Here is a 16,761-nt window from a genome sequence, read left to right on the forward strand (position 1 = left end):
TCTGGCCTGATTCATGATCCACATATTTAATTTGGCACATGTTTTACGCCGAATGCCCTACCTAACACAAACCTCCCCATTTATCCGGGCTTGGAATCGGCACTAAGAGTGCACTGGCTTGTGCAACCCTAATGGATGGGTTGTCATTTACAACCAGACTAGTGTAAAAATAGCTTTTGTACAAAGAAACTAGTGAGGACATCAACAAAAACCTATTATTATATTTAGGAAGTGATGTCACAAAAAGTTATACCTCACATAGGATAGTTTGAATGTAAAATTACACAACTGCAATTTAAACTGATTAAAATGATATATCTAGCACTTTATATTACTGTAAACCAGAAACAGGAAGAGTAAATATTATGTAAAGGATTCATAGCTTTTATTTATTGAATTTTCTGACACTTATTTTCTGGCTTCTTATGGCCAATTGCAGCATTTACAGGCATCAACATAGACCAGGCCTGGTTGGCATTTGTGCAAGTAGGTGTTTCCTTTGAAGCACTGGAAATAGCTGTTGGCATCAGTAGGGTTTGGGTACAGACCATCAGGTTTTCCAACACAAAACTTGGCAATAGGGTCTGGGGTTGTGGTTGGGGGATGAGTTGTGGTTGGCTTGGGAGGGAAACCTATAGAAGATAACAGTTTAAAAATGGCAAAGAACTGTTTCAACTTATTTGATTTTTTCCCCTGACTTCTAGTCAAAATATCTAATTAAACAAATAACACTGATTTACCCAGAGAATTGCGAAGGTGGTTAACAAGAGGGTAGTCTCCCTCTGAGCAGAAATGTCCTCCAAAGTCATCTAGGTCCAGGGTCCATACTGATGCACCACCTAGGTTCATGGATGTGAGCCACTGAGCCTAAAAAAAAGTTATAAAAAAAACATTCAATATAACACAAGAGCATATGTAGTTGTGAAAATTTTATTGTTAAAACAGTGTGTCTTTTTTTACCTTTAGAGCAAAGCTTTCTTTGTTGTCATAGCCCACCCAAGATGTTCCATGAGTGGCATATGGAACGATCTGTTCATTGATCCATTCTACTTTGGTTGCTGATGCAAAAGTACAGATCTAATGGATCAAAAAGCACCATCAACATAATTTATATAATTTCCTCATTATTCTTAGAGATTTACTATAAAACCAGTGTTAAGCTTTAAAAAGAACCTATATTCACTTACCTCATAATAGGACCAGTAGCCAGCATCACGTGTGTAAGGGCCAGCATCAGCTGGGCCATTTGTCGGTGCACCAAGGCCTGTTGAGGTGGTGGTAAGGCGGAAAGTGCGTCCATATGTGGGGAAACCCAACATCAGCTTTTCAGGTCGAGCCCCTTTGCTCATCCAGTAAGAGACAGTTGCATTCTGAACAAAGTAAGAATAAAATTTAGACCAAAACAAGAAGACATTTTTAACTGTTTTTATTTACCTTGAAAAATACTTGATCTTACAATATTGTGTTGTTCATGGTTTCCTTTATCTAGAGAACTCTTGAAAAGAGGACTGTTGTGACCAGTAACCTTCTCCCATGCCCCATGGTAGTCATAAGTCATGATGCTGACAAAGTCTACTTCACTGTAACAATATAAAAATATAATGACCAACCTTTTAAACTAACCAACGTATGTTTTTCTAAGCCACTGAAGATGTCACAGGTATTTCTGGAGTACCTTGTAATTTCAGGGACTTGATAAGCTGCATCAATGGTCGGCTTAAGAGCTCCTACTTTGACTGAAAGTAGAAGCTGTGTCTTCCTTGTGTCTATAGCTTCCTGTTTTATGGCTTGCCTCAACTCCTGCAAAATACAAGGTTTAACAGTACAAATGGCATGAATTCACTTGCAATGACATGAAAATTACAAATTATTCAGCTCCATATATAGTCTGCTTACCTTGACCAGTGCAGTAAACCTCTCCTTGTCATTAGCAGGACTGCCATTTTGTCCTGGGAACTCCCAGGCCAGATCTAGGCCATCAAAATCATGAGACCGGAGAAAAAGCAAAGCAGAACGGATGAAGGTCCTACGATTGTCTGGAGTGGCCACCATGTTAATATACCTGTGCAAGAGCATGTGATCTATGTTTATTTATATATACAAATTATTGTAAATGATTGTTTAATTTGTCTAAGCATAATAAGGGGTCTCTTCTGCATACATAACTCACAGATGCTCACGATTAACTAGTTTTACTATGATTGCCAGAAGAAAGATATTATGCCATCCTTCACACCTGGGAGCACAGTCCAGACATGGTTAGATATGGCAACTTGGTGGTGTTGGGTTTAAACCTCAGACCTTCTGATTAGTAACCCATACCCTTAACCATTAACAAGCTCAATAACCCATGCTAGACCATTGTTTATAAAAGCTTAATGTTTATAACATGTTTGGTTTTAGAATTATTGTATGGATTAGAAACTGTAAGTGCTGTCTACTTGTAATTTCACCAGGGGTACCTACGGGCTAATGCCATTGTATAAGCCTCCAACTGACAGCAGTGTCTTCAAAGAAGGGTTTCTGTAAGGAAAAGAAAGGGATGCACAGAAACAGAACACATATCAATTTTAATACATTTATTGTATGTGTATGTATGTCATTATGTTGGTACATCATTTTTGCTTAGTATCTGATTTACTGCAGTTAGGAGTAGCTTATTACTAAAATTAACATGACTACTACAGTTTTTACTTCCACTTACACATTTTTCAGGCTGTTCAGTTTCTTGTACATTTCCACGTCATTCCACTCAATAGTACTAAGCTGATTGTCATGGCTGATGGTTGCCAGTGCATAGATGACATGTGTGCAGAGAAAGGGATCAACATTGTCAGGAGTGAAACGACTATTGCTAGGTCTGTACTGGGACCAGTTACTGAAGTAACACACCAGCTTTGTAGAATAAGCTGTTGGGAGGAACAGTTTGAATCAAGACAACATTCAACAAAATGTCTAAGAAATCTTTTTTTACAAATTAGCAGGCAAATTTTATGGGCTAAATTGCATATGGATAAAGCTGATATGATTTCCTTATTCGTTAATTTAAGCTCTAGCCCCTGTCTGGCCTTTATGTTTTCATATTTAATTAAATTTACTCTAATACATATAAAGACGGTTTCAATAATAAAGTGAAGTTCCAATTTTACAAAACCAAATAGTAAGCGTACTTATGTAAAGTGCAATTATTCAAATATTTTCTAATCTGTTTATTTATATCTTTAATGTATAATAATGAAATTAAACATAATAATTACTTATTTATTTATTAATTCATGCTCTATAGCAATTTATAAAATTTTTGTAAAAACCTAAAAAATGTAAAAGAACTTTAGCTTTACTATATCGTACAAACAACAAAATCCTGGTTAAAAATGGAATTCACATAGGTGTTTTATAAAAATAAAACAGAGCACAGATCAATAAATGACTTTGTGTCTACAGCAACCTTAGACATATGCATCTCTAACTGACTAAGTCAAGTTTATTTACCCCTTTTTTTAGAAGACTTTACTCCAGTTAGTCTGGCAAATTATTTACCATTCTTGCCTGACTATCATGCCACCTTATATTAGGGTGTGCTCCATGCATTAGACATGAATATATAAACTGGGGTGTTATACATTGAATGTGACATGATATTTTGCTATTTTTGTGCTGCTTGAATCCACACAGATGAAGCACAGATTCATTGTTTACACACGTCTTTGACCATGTCTCAATTATTAAATATAGATCTGCACAAATCTTTAAATGATTTAAGAATCTTTTAATTCTGCACAACTTTGATGAATAAAGTGTTAGTTTTGACCTAGGCACCAGTACCAGAACTTTACCTAAACTTCATTGAAAAATTAAAAATAAAAACAGAGAAAATTACCAAGCTGAAGAGAAAGCAGGAGTCCTAGTCCTGTGTAAAAATGTTAACAAATTAGTAAAATATGCTGACAGAATCACGTCAACATTTGTGAAATATTTTTAGATGTCATCATTTTCTACCTGCGATAAGAGTGAATTTGGACATGGTGGTGCTGAATCAACTCAGATTATTGAGATTTGAAATCCACCTAGAGATATGATTAGTGAGTAATCAGTATATATAATAATAAATTTGTCTAACAAAATAAAACATTTGTAGGAGTAAAATTATAAAGATAAAAACAATATTCAACTAGTTTTTTCTTAGTATTGAATTGCAGTTTAGTAAAAAAATAAAAATGCCTGCTAGAAGTTTACCCACACATAATATATATGTTTAACCAACAATTGATATTTATTGAATTTCTGATTACAGCCATTTACCCTAACAAATACATGTTTGTTTGTACCCAACTAATGCAAAATATTTACACCTTTTCTACATCCAAAATATGCAACCCATTAATGCTTGTCATTAATATATTTACCTGTCACAAGAGAATCCTCTGAACTCAGTTGAACATGTTCAAGCTCATTTATACTTAGGTTTTATTAATAGGTACCAAAGTGCAGGTGATAAGTGTTTAAAAGTCTAATCAGGAAGAAGGAAATAGACTGATAATTTATTGATTTATGATATATTGCTTTACCACAGTTTACGGTAAGCCTTTTTGAAAAATTCCTGACTGAACATTTTATTATTTGCATAAATAATGTAGTTTAGGCTATTAATAGTCACATGAAACATTAGCGAATTAGCAGAATTAGTGCAAATATATAAGTACTGCAAATTCTGCAAATATAGAGTGGTCACTACTCTACCCTCTTTGCTGTAAGATTATTTAGCTAGATAGGGTCCAGTAACCAGGAACTCATTTTCAAAGGCAGCAATTGAGCTCCAAATAGTGGGTTTGGTGTATTGCATTTACGCTCATCGTTGTAATTCGAAAGCTGCAATGAGTGAGAGAGAGCGAGAGAGAGTAAGAGAGAGAGAGAAAGAGAAAGAGAGAAAGGAGACGAATGCACAAACAGGCAATTTAAAAGACATGTTCAATGTATTAGACATTTGAAAAATTTACAATTCCTTACAAAAATTACAACTAGATAGGTGTGAAGCATCTAATGTTCTAAAATCTAAACAGCTAAATGTTGCACCACTGAATATTTTCAAATCAGTCATGTATTAGCAGCCACTTTAGTCTTAATACTACTACTATAATACTACTAATAATACTACTACTACTATTACTACTACTACTACTACTACTTCTTCCTTTGTCTTTTCCCATTAGGGGTCGCCACAGCGGATCATCCTTCTCCATACCCCCTGTCCTGTACATCTGCCTCTCCTCCTTCAGCCAACAGTAGCCCAATTTCCACCTGTACCCTGTTTGCTAACGATACCTGTGGTTCTTGGTAACCTGGGCCTCGACCGATCCGGTATGAAATTCTGATTCCTGATCCGCATATTTGATTTGCCACGTTTTACGCTGGATGCCCTTCCTAACACAACCCTCCTTATTTATCCGGGCTTGGGACTGGCACTAAGAGTGAACTGGCTTGTGCAACCCTAATGGCTGGGTAACTACTAAATAATAATAATAATAATAATAATAATAATAATAATAATAACATTACAAACTAAGGAAAATAGTTTTTCATTAACTATTAAATCACAATATAAGGAACACTAAATTAAATAATGTTCTATAACAACACTTTAAGTACTTTATTTCTCTTATACCACAACATTTGGCAAAATATTTTAATTAATAAAAATAAATAAAAAGTCATTTTTGAGCAGCTTATAGTTACATTATTGTGCAACATAAAATTTCTTCGTTATCACTTACATAACTGCAACTATAAACAGCCGCTCCTTAACCCGTCTCTTTTGAAGTTAATGACACCCTTAAAAATACCCACAGACTGTCATGTTACAAGAGTTTTGAATGAATGAGATCAACTTTTAAAAACCATATAATTTTTTTTATTGTATATTTCATACTCTGTTTACTATTATGCTTGGGTTGTGTGGAGCAGCCAGAAAGTAGATCATTGTGCATTTAATGTGATGATAATTTTTTTTTTTTATATTTTAAAGAGCCATTTTTAAAAGCTTGTGATTTGCTTTGTAGTTGACACTACTATCAGACCTACTTTTATATAAAATTATTTAACAATGGTTGTCAAACACTGATAACAGAATAAAGCAAGGCTTGTAACCCTTGAATGCATAAAAAAAATAATTATATGTATGTTGCTTTGGACCAGGCCATCTGCCGAATGCCATGTAACCAGAAATAGATCCTTCCACAGCTACTGTACTGTACTGGGGTTACCATGTAGTACTTTAACTCTATTTATGTACTGGGAGAAAGAGCTCTTTGTAAATGTACTTTTAGTACTTTAGTGAAAGACTTGATTGATTGAGGTTCCCTGGTGGTCTAGTGGTTAGGATGTGGTGCTCTCACCAGTGCGGCCCGGGTTCGATCCCCGGTCAGGGAACCAACCCCCAGCCACTTTCAGTGCCGGTCCCAAGCCCGGATAAATTGGGCAGGGTTGCATTAGGAAGGGCATCCAGCATAAAAACGTGCCAAATTAAACATGCGAAGGATCTGCTGTGGCGACCGCTAACGGGAGAAGCCGAAAGAAAGTTTAGTAAGAGACTTGATTGAGTATAGGATGTGGTGAAATACCAGACAATGCTTGCATTAAATACAGAGAGTGTTTATTGAAGAATATTTACAAGCTCCATTTGATGAAATGCTCATTCAATTCACATTGAACAGGGTCAACCAGACAATTACAATATATGGTAGTTTAAGTAGATAACCCAATCTAACCTCAGGTGACATTAAATGTAGAAAGTGACTCCTTTTATCAAACTGTAACCAATTTTATTTTGTAATGGATTTTATGTTATGTAGATACAGTGATCTGAATTCAGACAAGGAAAAAACGTGAAACACCATGGCAATAAGAAATAAATTAAATGAAGGCATAGTGCACATTTGATTGAAATGTATGGTTTTATATATTCAAACAAAGATTATATTTTGTCTAAGCTCTGATGATTTTAATGCTTGGTCCCTGTTTTCTCACAAATGATGTAGCTCTGATGAATAGAAAGGAAGTATATTTAAAAACAAGCAAGAATTATTTTGCAGCATTAGGTAATGAGCCATTATTCGGAAAGAAGAATATTAATATAAATACAACAATACTTGAAAATAGAAATAACAAAATGCAGTGAGTGGTATGAAGAATGCGTCCCTGTGTGTGATGAAAGTCCTACACTGCTACCAACTTTCTGACAATGCTCTTCTTTAGTGCATCTATTAATTTGTGGTTAGTATTCATAAACAAAGGGAACGATTAAGCAAATGTGTGTTTACGGAATATGACTAGATAATAGTAGTAGTGGTAAACCTGACACAGGACATGAATATAGTACCACTTTACAAAATTGTTCACTGTGTGTGTGTGTGTGTGTGTGTGTGTGTGTGTGTGTGTGTGTGTGTGTGTGTCCTGACTGGACCGACCATTGAATAAAAAAACTTTAAAACATAACCAGAAACAGGGTTGGATTGTAAATTGATAATGTGTGATTGTAACTATACCTCATGTCCTCATAATATAGAAAAATTAAAAAGCGGAATTTTTTTCCTTGTTATGTTTTAAGACTTTTAAAGAAATGTAAAGTACTGTCTCTATGATCACACACTTGGATAATACAAAACCTGGTAAATCTAGTAACATTATACTGGGTGTAGTCCTGATCCTGATATTGGTAAATAGCAAAAAAAAAACAAGATTATGTATCTTACATCATAACTAGACCATGCATGTACAAATCTATAGTGCACATACATCAGAGGGAAAATACTGCCATAAATATTAGCACAGTAAGATGATTAACCATAGTGCACTCTAACCCAATGCATTGTACAACATCTGCCTGGACTTTTTTACTGGATTAATCGCAAACAATTCATTTCTAGTTAGTGATTATTCTTTTACATAACACTTGATAAAAAAAAACAATGATAGTAATGGCTTTGATAAGGAAATTACCCTGATACATAATGATAACCTCACAAGCCAGACCGCCTTTATTATCAGACATTTTTTTTTTTAACCACTGTGTCTAGGGCAACCATTCTCCTAAATCAGCCACACAAGCGCACACAGACAGACAGACAGACAGACAGACACATATACACACACACACACACATGGTTACGCATCGTAGGAATATGGTGATTGTGTTGAGTGTCAATTGGCTCTACAATGTTTCAGACGTTGACACAGACACTACAATTGTTTTTTTAGCAAAATAAAAAGTTTGGTTTCATTCTACTCCTCATATTGAGTCCTCATTCTTCATGCTGCCACACACTGGCAACAACCTATAAAAAAGAACTTTCTTACAACATACTGATTCACACAGAATACTGTGATGAACATATGGCAACATTGGACCTCATTTATCAAGCTATCAAGTTCTTTATAGGAACATTTAAACAATACATTTGGAATTTATAAAAATCCAATAATTTTTTATATCCTGATCATGATCCTGAAAAAAACTAACCTAACATCTATTCATTGGCTTAAATAATTGAAAGAAAAATCCATTGAGTTATGCAGTCAAGCTGAAAACTCGTTCTTTCATATAAAAGGCATCAATTAAAGAAAAAAATTATAAATCTATAAATTATCACATAAAACCAGGCAGTTTACTGTAATAAATTAACAGAAGAAAAAGAAAAAAACTCTATTTATACTGTCTTTTGATGTGTTTTCCATGGCAGCTTTTAACATTACAAATTCTAAGATTTACAATCTATTACCTTTAATGCTATTTAGTACTTTATTAGAGAAAGTACTAAGGGTCCAATAAGTGACTGGTCTGGTATGTCTTGTAATGTGATGTGCTGTATAATCCCAATTTAATGTGGTTTGACTTCAAAAAGTATTTACACACAGACTTACTGGAAAATTGATAAATGAGACCCATTGTTTGTACATCATCAAGTATATTGATATTAACCTGTTAAAATCTGTGTTCCTGTGTATATTGATGATGTAAGCCCAGTACCAACAGTCACAGATTAATTCAATGTAATTGAAATGTACTGATTTCCCCCCACAAGGCAAAGTTTACAACACAAGTTGTTTGTGGTAAAAATTATTTTTTTTTATACAAAAGAGTAAAACAAATGTTGTATTTTTTTATATTTAGTATTAAAATCCCAGGCACTCCCCCTCCCCCCAACCTCCCTAATTTTAAATCCCACTGCCAAATGTTGCACCCCACCTGGGGGGTAGCCAGCCAATATCTGTGGGCTATTACTAGGAAAAGAACTTTGCACTGGCTGATCACAGCACAGATAACCCAGTCACAATGAGAACCACAGCATGCCAGAGCAAAAATAATGTGCTGAAGGATCCTACACTGTTTTTCTGAACCATCATCCCAGTTCCTGTAGAACAAACAAAACACATAATCAGGTCTTCTCATCTTTCATTTAAACAAATGTTCTGCTGACTGTTGAACATACCCATTCTGGTATTCTGTTAATAATAGGCAATGTACTGTACCTGAGTCTCGAGAAACTATGATCTCGTTAGCTGCTCCATCACCTCCCTCTCCCCAAGATCGGATTTCCAAAACCACATAGCCATTATCTTTGGGAAGTGGAAGGTTGATTGATGTCTTGCCTTTGTCTAACACTTTTAGAGCTGACTGCCCTTCATGCTTGTACAGGACCTATAAAAACAAGAGAAATTCAAATAGGTACCTGTACCTTTAACTATTTTGTTATTTAACTATTAACTACATATGTTATAAATAGCAATAAGAGTTTTCAGCAAAGTCAAAGCAGACATGGTTGTGTATACACCCCTCATAGTTATTACCCATTGTATATGAGCCCCTAAATTAATAATTGTTTTACATAAGCAATACTACAATGACCTGGAAGGTAATCATTAGTAGCACAATGTAGAAAACAAAGTCGAAAACTTCCTCAAAAATGTACATAATTCCAGGAATTAATAATGCTCACAACAACACTAAAATAATAATAATAAGAAGAAGAAGAAGAGGAAAACAAAGAAGAGGAATGATAATAATAATAATAATAATAATAATAATAATAAACTTTTAGTATTTACATTTTTAGTTCTATATAATGATGTCTTGAATAATCCTTTCCCTCTTTTAGAGGCCATCTGCACTCATTATGACACTAGAACAGCTGGTTTAAATGGAATCTAGTTTAATTAAGTTTAGGATGTTATAGTCCGGAAATTACTGAAGTTAATTTAACTAAGACAATTGTTTGGCATTGATTAACTATACTACATTAAGGTTCAATTGTTTCATTATTGAAAACCAGTCAATAATGTATATATCCCTGTGCGCCACTTACTTTGTATCCCAGCACTGCAGACTCATTGTCCATAGACTTAACATGATCCCACCTCACTGTTACCCATGAACCATCTGTCTTCCAGGAAACATTCCCTGGTGGGCGGTTAGGGGCTGAAAATAAAAGACATATACACACACACACACACACACACACACACACACACACACACACACACACAAAATGTATATATTTATCATTAGATCTTAAGTGATTGAACAGTTACATTTGTGGCATTTGGCAGACATTTTACATTTGTGGCATTTGGCAGACTAAAATCAGGTCAGTTCTCTGCTCAGTCACTAGGGCTGAAAAAAGCGAGCAGGTGATGGTTAAGGTGGTGCGTGGATTTGAACCCAGGACCTTCTGATCCAAAGTCCAATCGCTTAACCACTGAGCTACCACCTCCCCAGAATCTTAAACTTTACTTGTAATTTATTTTGTGTACTATTTTGTGGCATTTTAAATGAACAGCAGCAGAATATATATAATATCTTTATCTAACATTTTTTTTAAATAGCAATGACAAATTCAAAACAAAACAAAATATTAAACTGAACATTTTAGCTTTTTATAAGCTGTTTTTCGTTTATGTTATAGACAGTGCAGACTAGATACCTTTCATAACACTATTTATCCTTAAGCTGGTTACAAGCATATGGGCATAGACAAATATCGATGCTTTATAGTAATGTATGTTTATTATTAGTGAAACCAAACTCAACATAGAGCATGAAGACAAAAATATATATGTAAATGTTAAAAGTAATTATGGTGGATTTTGTTGCTTGATTTCAGACTTAGCGCATCAGTAAAACAAATGTTTATTGATTAAAAAGAATTTTTCACTAGTATATTTATTTATTTATTTTTATATCTGAGTAAAGAAAGGGCGTCGTAAATAAATGTGTGTTGTGTTGAAGGCTTTAATTTCGCCTCTTTTTTATTTATGTATATTTTTTATAGAAATTGTCAAACAAAATTGTGTATATATATATATATATATATATATATATATATATATATATATATATACACACACACACACACACACACACACACACACACACACACACACACACACACACACACACACACAGTATCTCACACCCCTCACATTTAAGCAACTATTTTCGTATCTTCTGAAGGGACAATACTCTAGAAATGATTTTTTGCCATTATAATGAGCCATTATTGTCTAAATATCTGGCAACAAAAGTGAGTACACCTATGTGATAACATCTGTACGTTGTGTAACCATGCAAAGCCACATCCTATTCATCATGTTCATGATTTTGTCTGCTTGGGAGGACCGTACAAATTAGTTGATCTTGTATTAGGGCAGTTAAAATTTGATGCTTTCAGTACAATTCTCTCATACTGACCACTGGATGTTCAACATGGCACCTTATTGCACAAGAACTCTCAGAGGATTTGTAAATTAGAATTGTTGCTCTCTACAAAAATGGCCTAGACTATAAGAAGGTTGGTAATACCCTGAAACTTAATTAAAGTACAGTGGACCGATTCACACAGAGGTTTGCCAGGATGGTTTTCCCTCGGAACAGGCCTCGCAAGGGTTAATCATACAATTTGAGTCGTCGTGCTGTGCGTCAGACGCATGAGTATTGCAACATTGCTTTAGAGGTTGCAGAAGCAGAAGGTCCACTTGTCAGTGCTCAGACCATCCACCACACCCTGCAACAAGTTGGTTTGCATAGCCATGATTCCACAAGGAAGCCTCTTCTGAGGCTGGCTCACAAGAAAGCCCACAAACAGTTTGCTGAAGATAAACTGTCCAAGAGCATGAATTATTAACCCCATGTCCTGAGGTCTGATGAGACTAAGATCAGCTTGTTTGGCTCAGATGGTGTCCAGCATGTGTGGCGATACCCTGGTGAGGAATACCAAGACAATTCTGTCTTGACTACGGTCAAGCATGGTGGTGGTAGCATAATGGTCTGTGGCATCATGAGTGCTGCTGGTACTGGGGAGCTACAGTTCATTGAGGAAAACATGAATTACAACATGTACTGTGACAAAGCAGAACGTGATGCCCTCTCTTCAGAAACTGGGCCGAACTGCAACGACCCCAAACACACTGCCAAGATGACGACTGCCTTGCTAAGGAAGCTGAAGGTGAAACTGATGGAGTGGCCAAGTATGTCTGCAGACCTGATCCCTGTTTAGCACCTGTGAGGCATCCTCAAGAGGAATTTGGAGGAGCACCATGTGTCTAACATCCAGCAGCTCCGTGATGTCATTATGAAGGAGTGGAAGAGGATCCCAGTAACAACCTGTGCAGGAACCTGGTAAATTCAATGCCCAGGAGCGTTAAGGCAGTGCTGGATAACAATGGTGCTCACACAAAATATTGACAAATTGGACAATGTTTTGACATATTCTCTTGGTTGCTGAAATTTGAAGGGTGTACTCACTTTTGTGGAATGTATATATATATATATATATATATATATATATATATATATATATATATATATATATATATACTGCATATGTCAGTTATTTCTGTTCTTACGGGGTTTCTTGGTGATGACAGTGGTGCGTGGAGAGGGTGGCCCAGTGCCAGCACTGTTATAAGCCAGAACAGTGACGTGATAAAGTGTGTTGGGTCTTAATCCAGTCACCCGCGCTGTATTCTCCAGGCCAGCTGTTCGCACACGGTCTGCTGCAGCTTCCCTCTCATGCTGCCTCCAGTACCGAATCTAGAAACCAATGATACACCAGGAATTAAAAGCTCAGTCAACAGTTATGAAACACAGGAACATGTCTGTAGTTTTCAGGTTTTACAACACTATGTATTTTTTTGGTACAATTTTTGCTTTTAAATTTTTTTTCTAAAGATGTGGTCCCATTGTGCTTATTCTGTCCACTAAATTTTATAAATAAAGTTTTTGTCAGGGAGCCACCTGCCATGCCTCCCTCCAAGGCTCTCACTCAGCCTTGCCCTGCTCTAATCGCCTGCACCTGTTCTACATTACCTTTCCCCTTGAAAGGGTCCCGTTTCCACCTCGTTCGGGGTCGGATCTACTACGTTGCATACAGTGATCTACCCGACTCCTTAACCCCAGTATCCCCATTGGTCCATGCTCCTGGTACTGCTTCTAAGGAAGCACGCTAGACGGGTTTGCCTACCTCAGCTAACAAAGGCAATCATCGCAGACTCTCTCCGCGTTACGGATTATACTCGCGTTACGGATTATACCCGAATTACGGATTATACCCGCGTTACAGATTGTTACGGTTCGTGCTTCTCCTCGACCCTTGTCAAACGCTTATAAAGACATTATTGATTTACTTCTGCGTCCTCCGTGTGGTCCTGATCGTGACAGTTTTCTATGTGGTACCTCTTCATTTGCATTTTTTTCCACAGCTAAAATCTCCTTCTTACTTGTTTCTTAAGAGACCAATATCAACCATTACATTTTTTTTTTTTTTTTCATTAACTTAACCAGAAACACATTATTTGCTTAGTGTTCATTAAAACGTAATACCTACCACAGCACATATAAATGATTTACAGTATTTTTAGACTTTGAACTAGTCTTTATGGGTTATGCAGGTTTTAACTTTCTTTTAAATCCACACAGTAAAATAGTTTTATATATATATATATATATATATATATATATATATATATATATATATATATATATATATATATAAATAAAAATAAAAATAAATATAAATATAAATATAAATGTAAACCTCAAAGCCACGCAGTACTCCATTGCTGCTTAAGTGTTGGATGGGTTCCCAAGAGACTTGGATTTCAAAAGCTGTTAATGCTGACGCATTGCTTTTGCGGGGTGACACTGTGGGCTCTAAAGGAGAGAAAAGTCTCAGTTCAATGACCTTGAATTACTTTGATAAGACACTTTTGTTAAGCATTACACCCTTCTAGGTTTATTAAGTGATTTTGGCATGAATTTGCAATGTAAATTATAATGATGTATGAAAAGGTTTTGGAAAATGATTCAGTGTAGCAAAATGTTCTTCTAAAAATGTTTTACATCCCTATTCCTGTCCTAAATGTAACTTATGTCTTACCTTCTTCAGCTGAGTGCACAATGGCTATCTGACTGAAAGGTCCTTCGCCTTTTCTGTTGTAAGCTTTGATTTTAACCTCAAAGGGGCAGTATGGCATGAGACTCTGGTTACTGTAGACGTAACGTGAAGACTCCACATTAGGAACACGCACCACCATCCATGTGGGTGCCTCAAACTTCTTAAATGCCAAAATGTAGCCAAAGCCATCACCATTTTGATATTCCCTTGCCATAGGCTGTATGTCAAATTGAAGGAAAAAAAATCATACAGTTGCTGTATGCAAATAAATGCTGTGATTTAGTGCTAAAATTATATATGCATGCAACATAATAAATCCAACTCACTGTCCATGTGATGATGAGCTCACTGCGGTCTCCTCCTCCTCCACCCACACCACTAGGTGCCACTGTTGGTGCTGTACCACAAAAACAAACAAAAAGCACCTACTGTAAGAGTCATGCACTGCTCACAAGTAAGGGATGTTTTTCTATTGGCCTCAAGCCATCTATTTTGATTGTACATTGGTTCAGTTCCTTAATTTATTATTAAATATCCAATATATCTTACACTTGTCTAAATAGAAATATAAATAATATATGGACAAATATGTGTTTCAATTTGGAAAGTTTTTCTGACCTGCCTGTTTGGTGCGAATGGTTTGTGAAGGCATGCTGGGTTCCCCACTTCCCAGAATGTTGCTGGCAATGACCTGGAACTGGTAGTCCATCCAGGGTCGTAAATCAATCACTCGTGCAGATTCAGCATTGCCCTCAATATTAGCAGGTTCTTATGAATAATATATGAGAAAAAGCCATCTTGTTACTATTAATGTAATGCCAAATAGCAAATTAAAACACAGTAATCTAGGACCAACAGTAAGTGGACTTAAATATTCTGGTCTTTTTTTTTTGTTGCAGGCACTATTTTAACTTAGTATTAGGCCATGATGCTGATCTGATTAAGAGTAAGACATATTTATTTTTGGTTTTGTTCCTGTTTCTAATTATTTTATTTTTATATTGCTGGAGATGAAAGCTCTCGCACTGAAATGAGTTGCACAATATGATTTTTATATTTAAACCTGTTGGAGCAAACATAATGTTATACTGGACAGGGTGAAGCAAAGGCACCCTTTAAAGGTCTTAAAATCTATATTTCTGGATTTACACTATTTATTTCACTCTGCTTTGGCTACTTTACAATAATTGATTAGATTAGTCCCTGATGCACAAGAACAAACATCTTAGTTTTAATGGTCTCAATTGCATATTAGTCATTAAACAAAGTACATCCTAAAAAACAATTTCTGCCTGATGTAATTTGAGTACACACATAAAATTGTAACATATCATATATTTGCAAATATAGAAATGTATGTTAGTCCCAAAAATAACAAAAATTTGCACATTAAATGCCTCACAATCACGAAAGTTGGGCCTTGTCTCTTTTCATATTGTTCACAAAAATTAAACTGAAAACCAAATAAATTGGAGGTCAGTTTCACTTACTTAAAACCCAAAATAATTACAAGTGGTTTATTTTACCTGTCCTCATTCTCCTCCAGTCATGTGAGTGCTCGGAGCAGCCCATGATGACATATTTCCCAATTGGGCTGTGGTTGTCATAGCCACGACTCCACCGTAGCTCTAGTGATGTCTCATTCACATTCTTAACCACCAAACCTCCAGGGGGCCCTGGAGGGCCTGGAGTAAAACAGAGACAGCAAGAGAGGAGTGTACTGTTAGAATTTTTTCCAACATATATTCACAGGGTGTGTAAAAGAGATATACAATTTTCTGAGAGCTTCAAATTCATGGTGTTTTTATGGTGTGCTTTATGGTGTTTTCTTCAACAGAAGCATAAGCTATTATTTATATAATTTTGGCTCACTGATAGCATTTACCCTCTACTAGAGTAAACAATATAAACAGTACTACAGTAACAACATATAATAAAATGGTATGGTAAAAAAGATTCAAAGAACAACCACACACACACACACACACACACACACACACACACACACACACACATACAAACACAAAACTCACCCCTAACGACCAGTCTGGCAGAAGCCACTGCACTGTCTACAACTGTCTGTGCTGAACACATGTAGGTGCCTGCTTGGCTTAACTGAGTGTTCACAATGACCAGATCACCGATGGTTTCTTTCTGCAGAGCATGATGAGCAAGGGAAACACAGTTTGGCTTTTAGATTGGCTTTTAAGATTATTATTGTATTCTCTTATTTGGTTAATTCAAGTATGTCACACTAAGAATACTGATCATAACCAAATAAAATTGGCAGAGCAGAAAAGGCTTAGATGAAAAC

At 35.8% G+C, this 16,761-nt stretch overlaps 2 protein-coding genes across 3 annotated transcripts in view; both read right to left on the minus strand.

Moving 5' to 3' along the window:
- Positions 1 to 363: 363 nt before the first annotated feature.
- On the minus strand, positions 364 to 4,024 carry chia.1 (chitinase, acidic.1). Its single transcript, XM_046875246.1, has 11 exons — positions 4,000 to 4,024; positions 3,881 to 3,910; positions 2,705 to 2,909; positions 2,467 to 2,523; positions 1,897 to 2,062; positions 1,676 to 1,800; positions 1,457 to 1,580; positions 1,188 to 1,370; positions 961 to 1,077; positions 741 to 867; positions 364 to 632 (listed from the first exon to the last, which is right to left on the minus strand). Exons 1-11 carry the CDS (start codon positions 4,022 to 4,024, stop codon positions 424 to 426), a joined length of 1,368 nt encoding a protein of 455 aa, XP_046731202.1. The 3' UTR covers positions 364 to 423.
- Positions 4,025 to 6,627: 2,603 nt separating this feature from the next.
- cntn2 (contactin 2) overlaps positions 6,628 to 16,761 on the minus strand; it is a 35,278-nt gene continuing 25,144 nt past the window's right edge. For both annotated transcript variants that reach the window (XM_046875244.1, XM_046875245.1), the window contains exons 14-23: positions 16,481 to 16,601; positions 15,974 to 16,132; positions 15,066 to 15,215; positions 14,774 to 14,844; positions 14,430 to 14,664; positions 14,088 to 14,203; positions 12,898 to 13,084; positions 10,359 to 10,471; positions 9,526 to 9,694; positions 6,628 to 9,407 (exon numbers count right to left, since the gene is read on the minus strand). In XM_046875244.1, coding sequence (XP_046731200.1) covers positions 9,304 to 9,407; positions 9,526 to 9,694; positions 10,359 to 10,471; positions 12,898 to 13,084; positions 14,088 to 14,203; positions 14,430 to 14,664; positions 14,774 to 14,844; positions 15,066 to 15,215; positions 15,974 to 16,132; positions 16,481 to 16,601 — 1,425 coding nt within the window. In that variant the 3' untranslated portion in view covers positions 6,628 to 9,303. The remainder of the gene's footprint in view (positions 9,408 to 9,525; positions 9,695 to 10,358; positions 10,472 to 12,897; positions 13,085 to 14,087; positions 14,204 to 14,429; positions 14,665 to 14,773; positions 14,845 to 15,065; positions 15,216 to 15,973; positions 16,133 to 16,480; positions 16,602 to 16,761) is intronic.

The sequence above is a fragment of the Silurus meridionalis genome, chromosome 19 (assembly GCF_014805685.1).
Source record: "Silurus meridionalis isolate SWU-2019-XX chromosome 19, ASM1480568v1, whole genome shotgun sequence".
Taxonomy (NCBI): Eukaryota; Metazoa; Chordata; class Actinopteri; order Siluriformes; family Siluridae; genus Silurus; species Silurus meridionalis.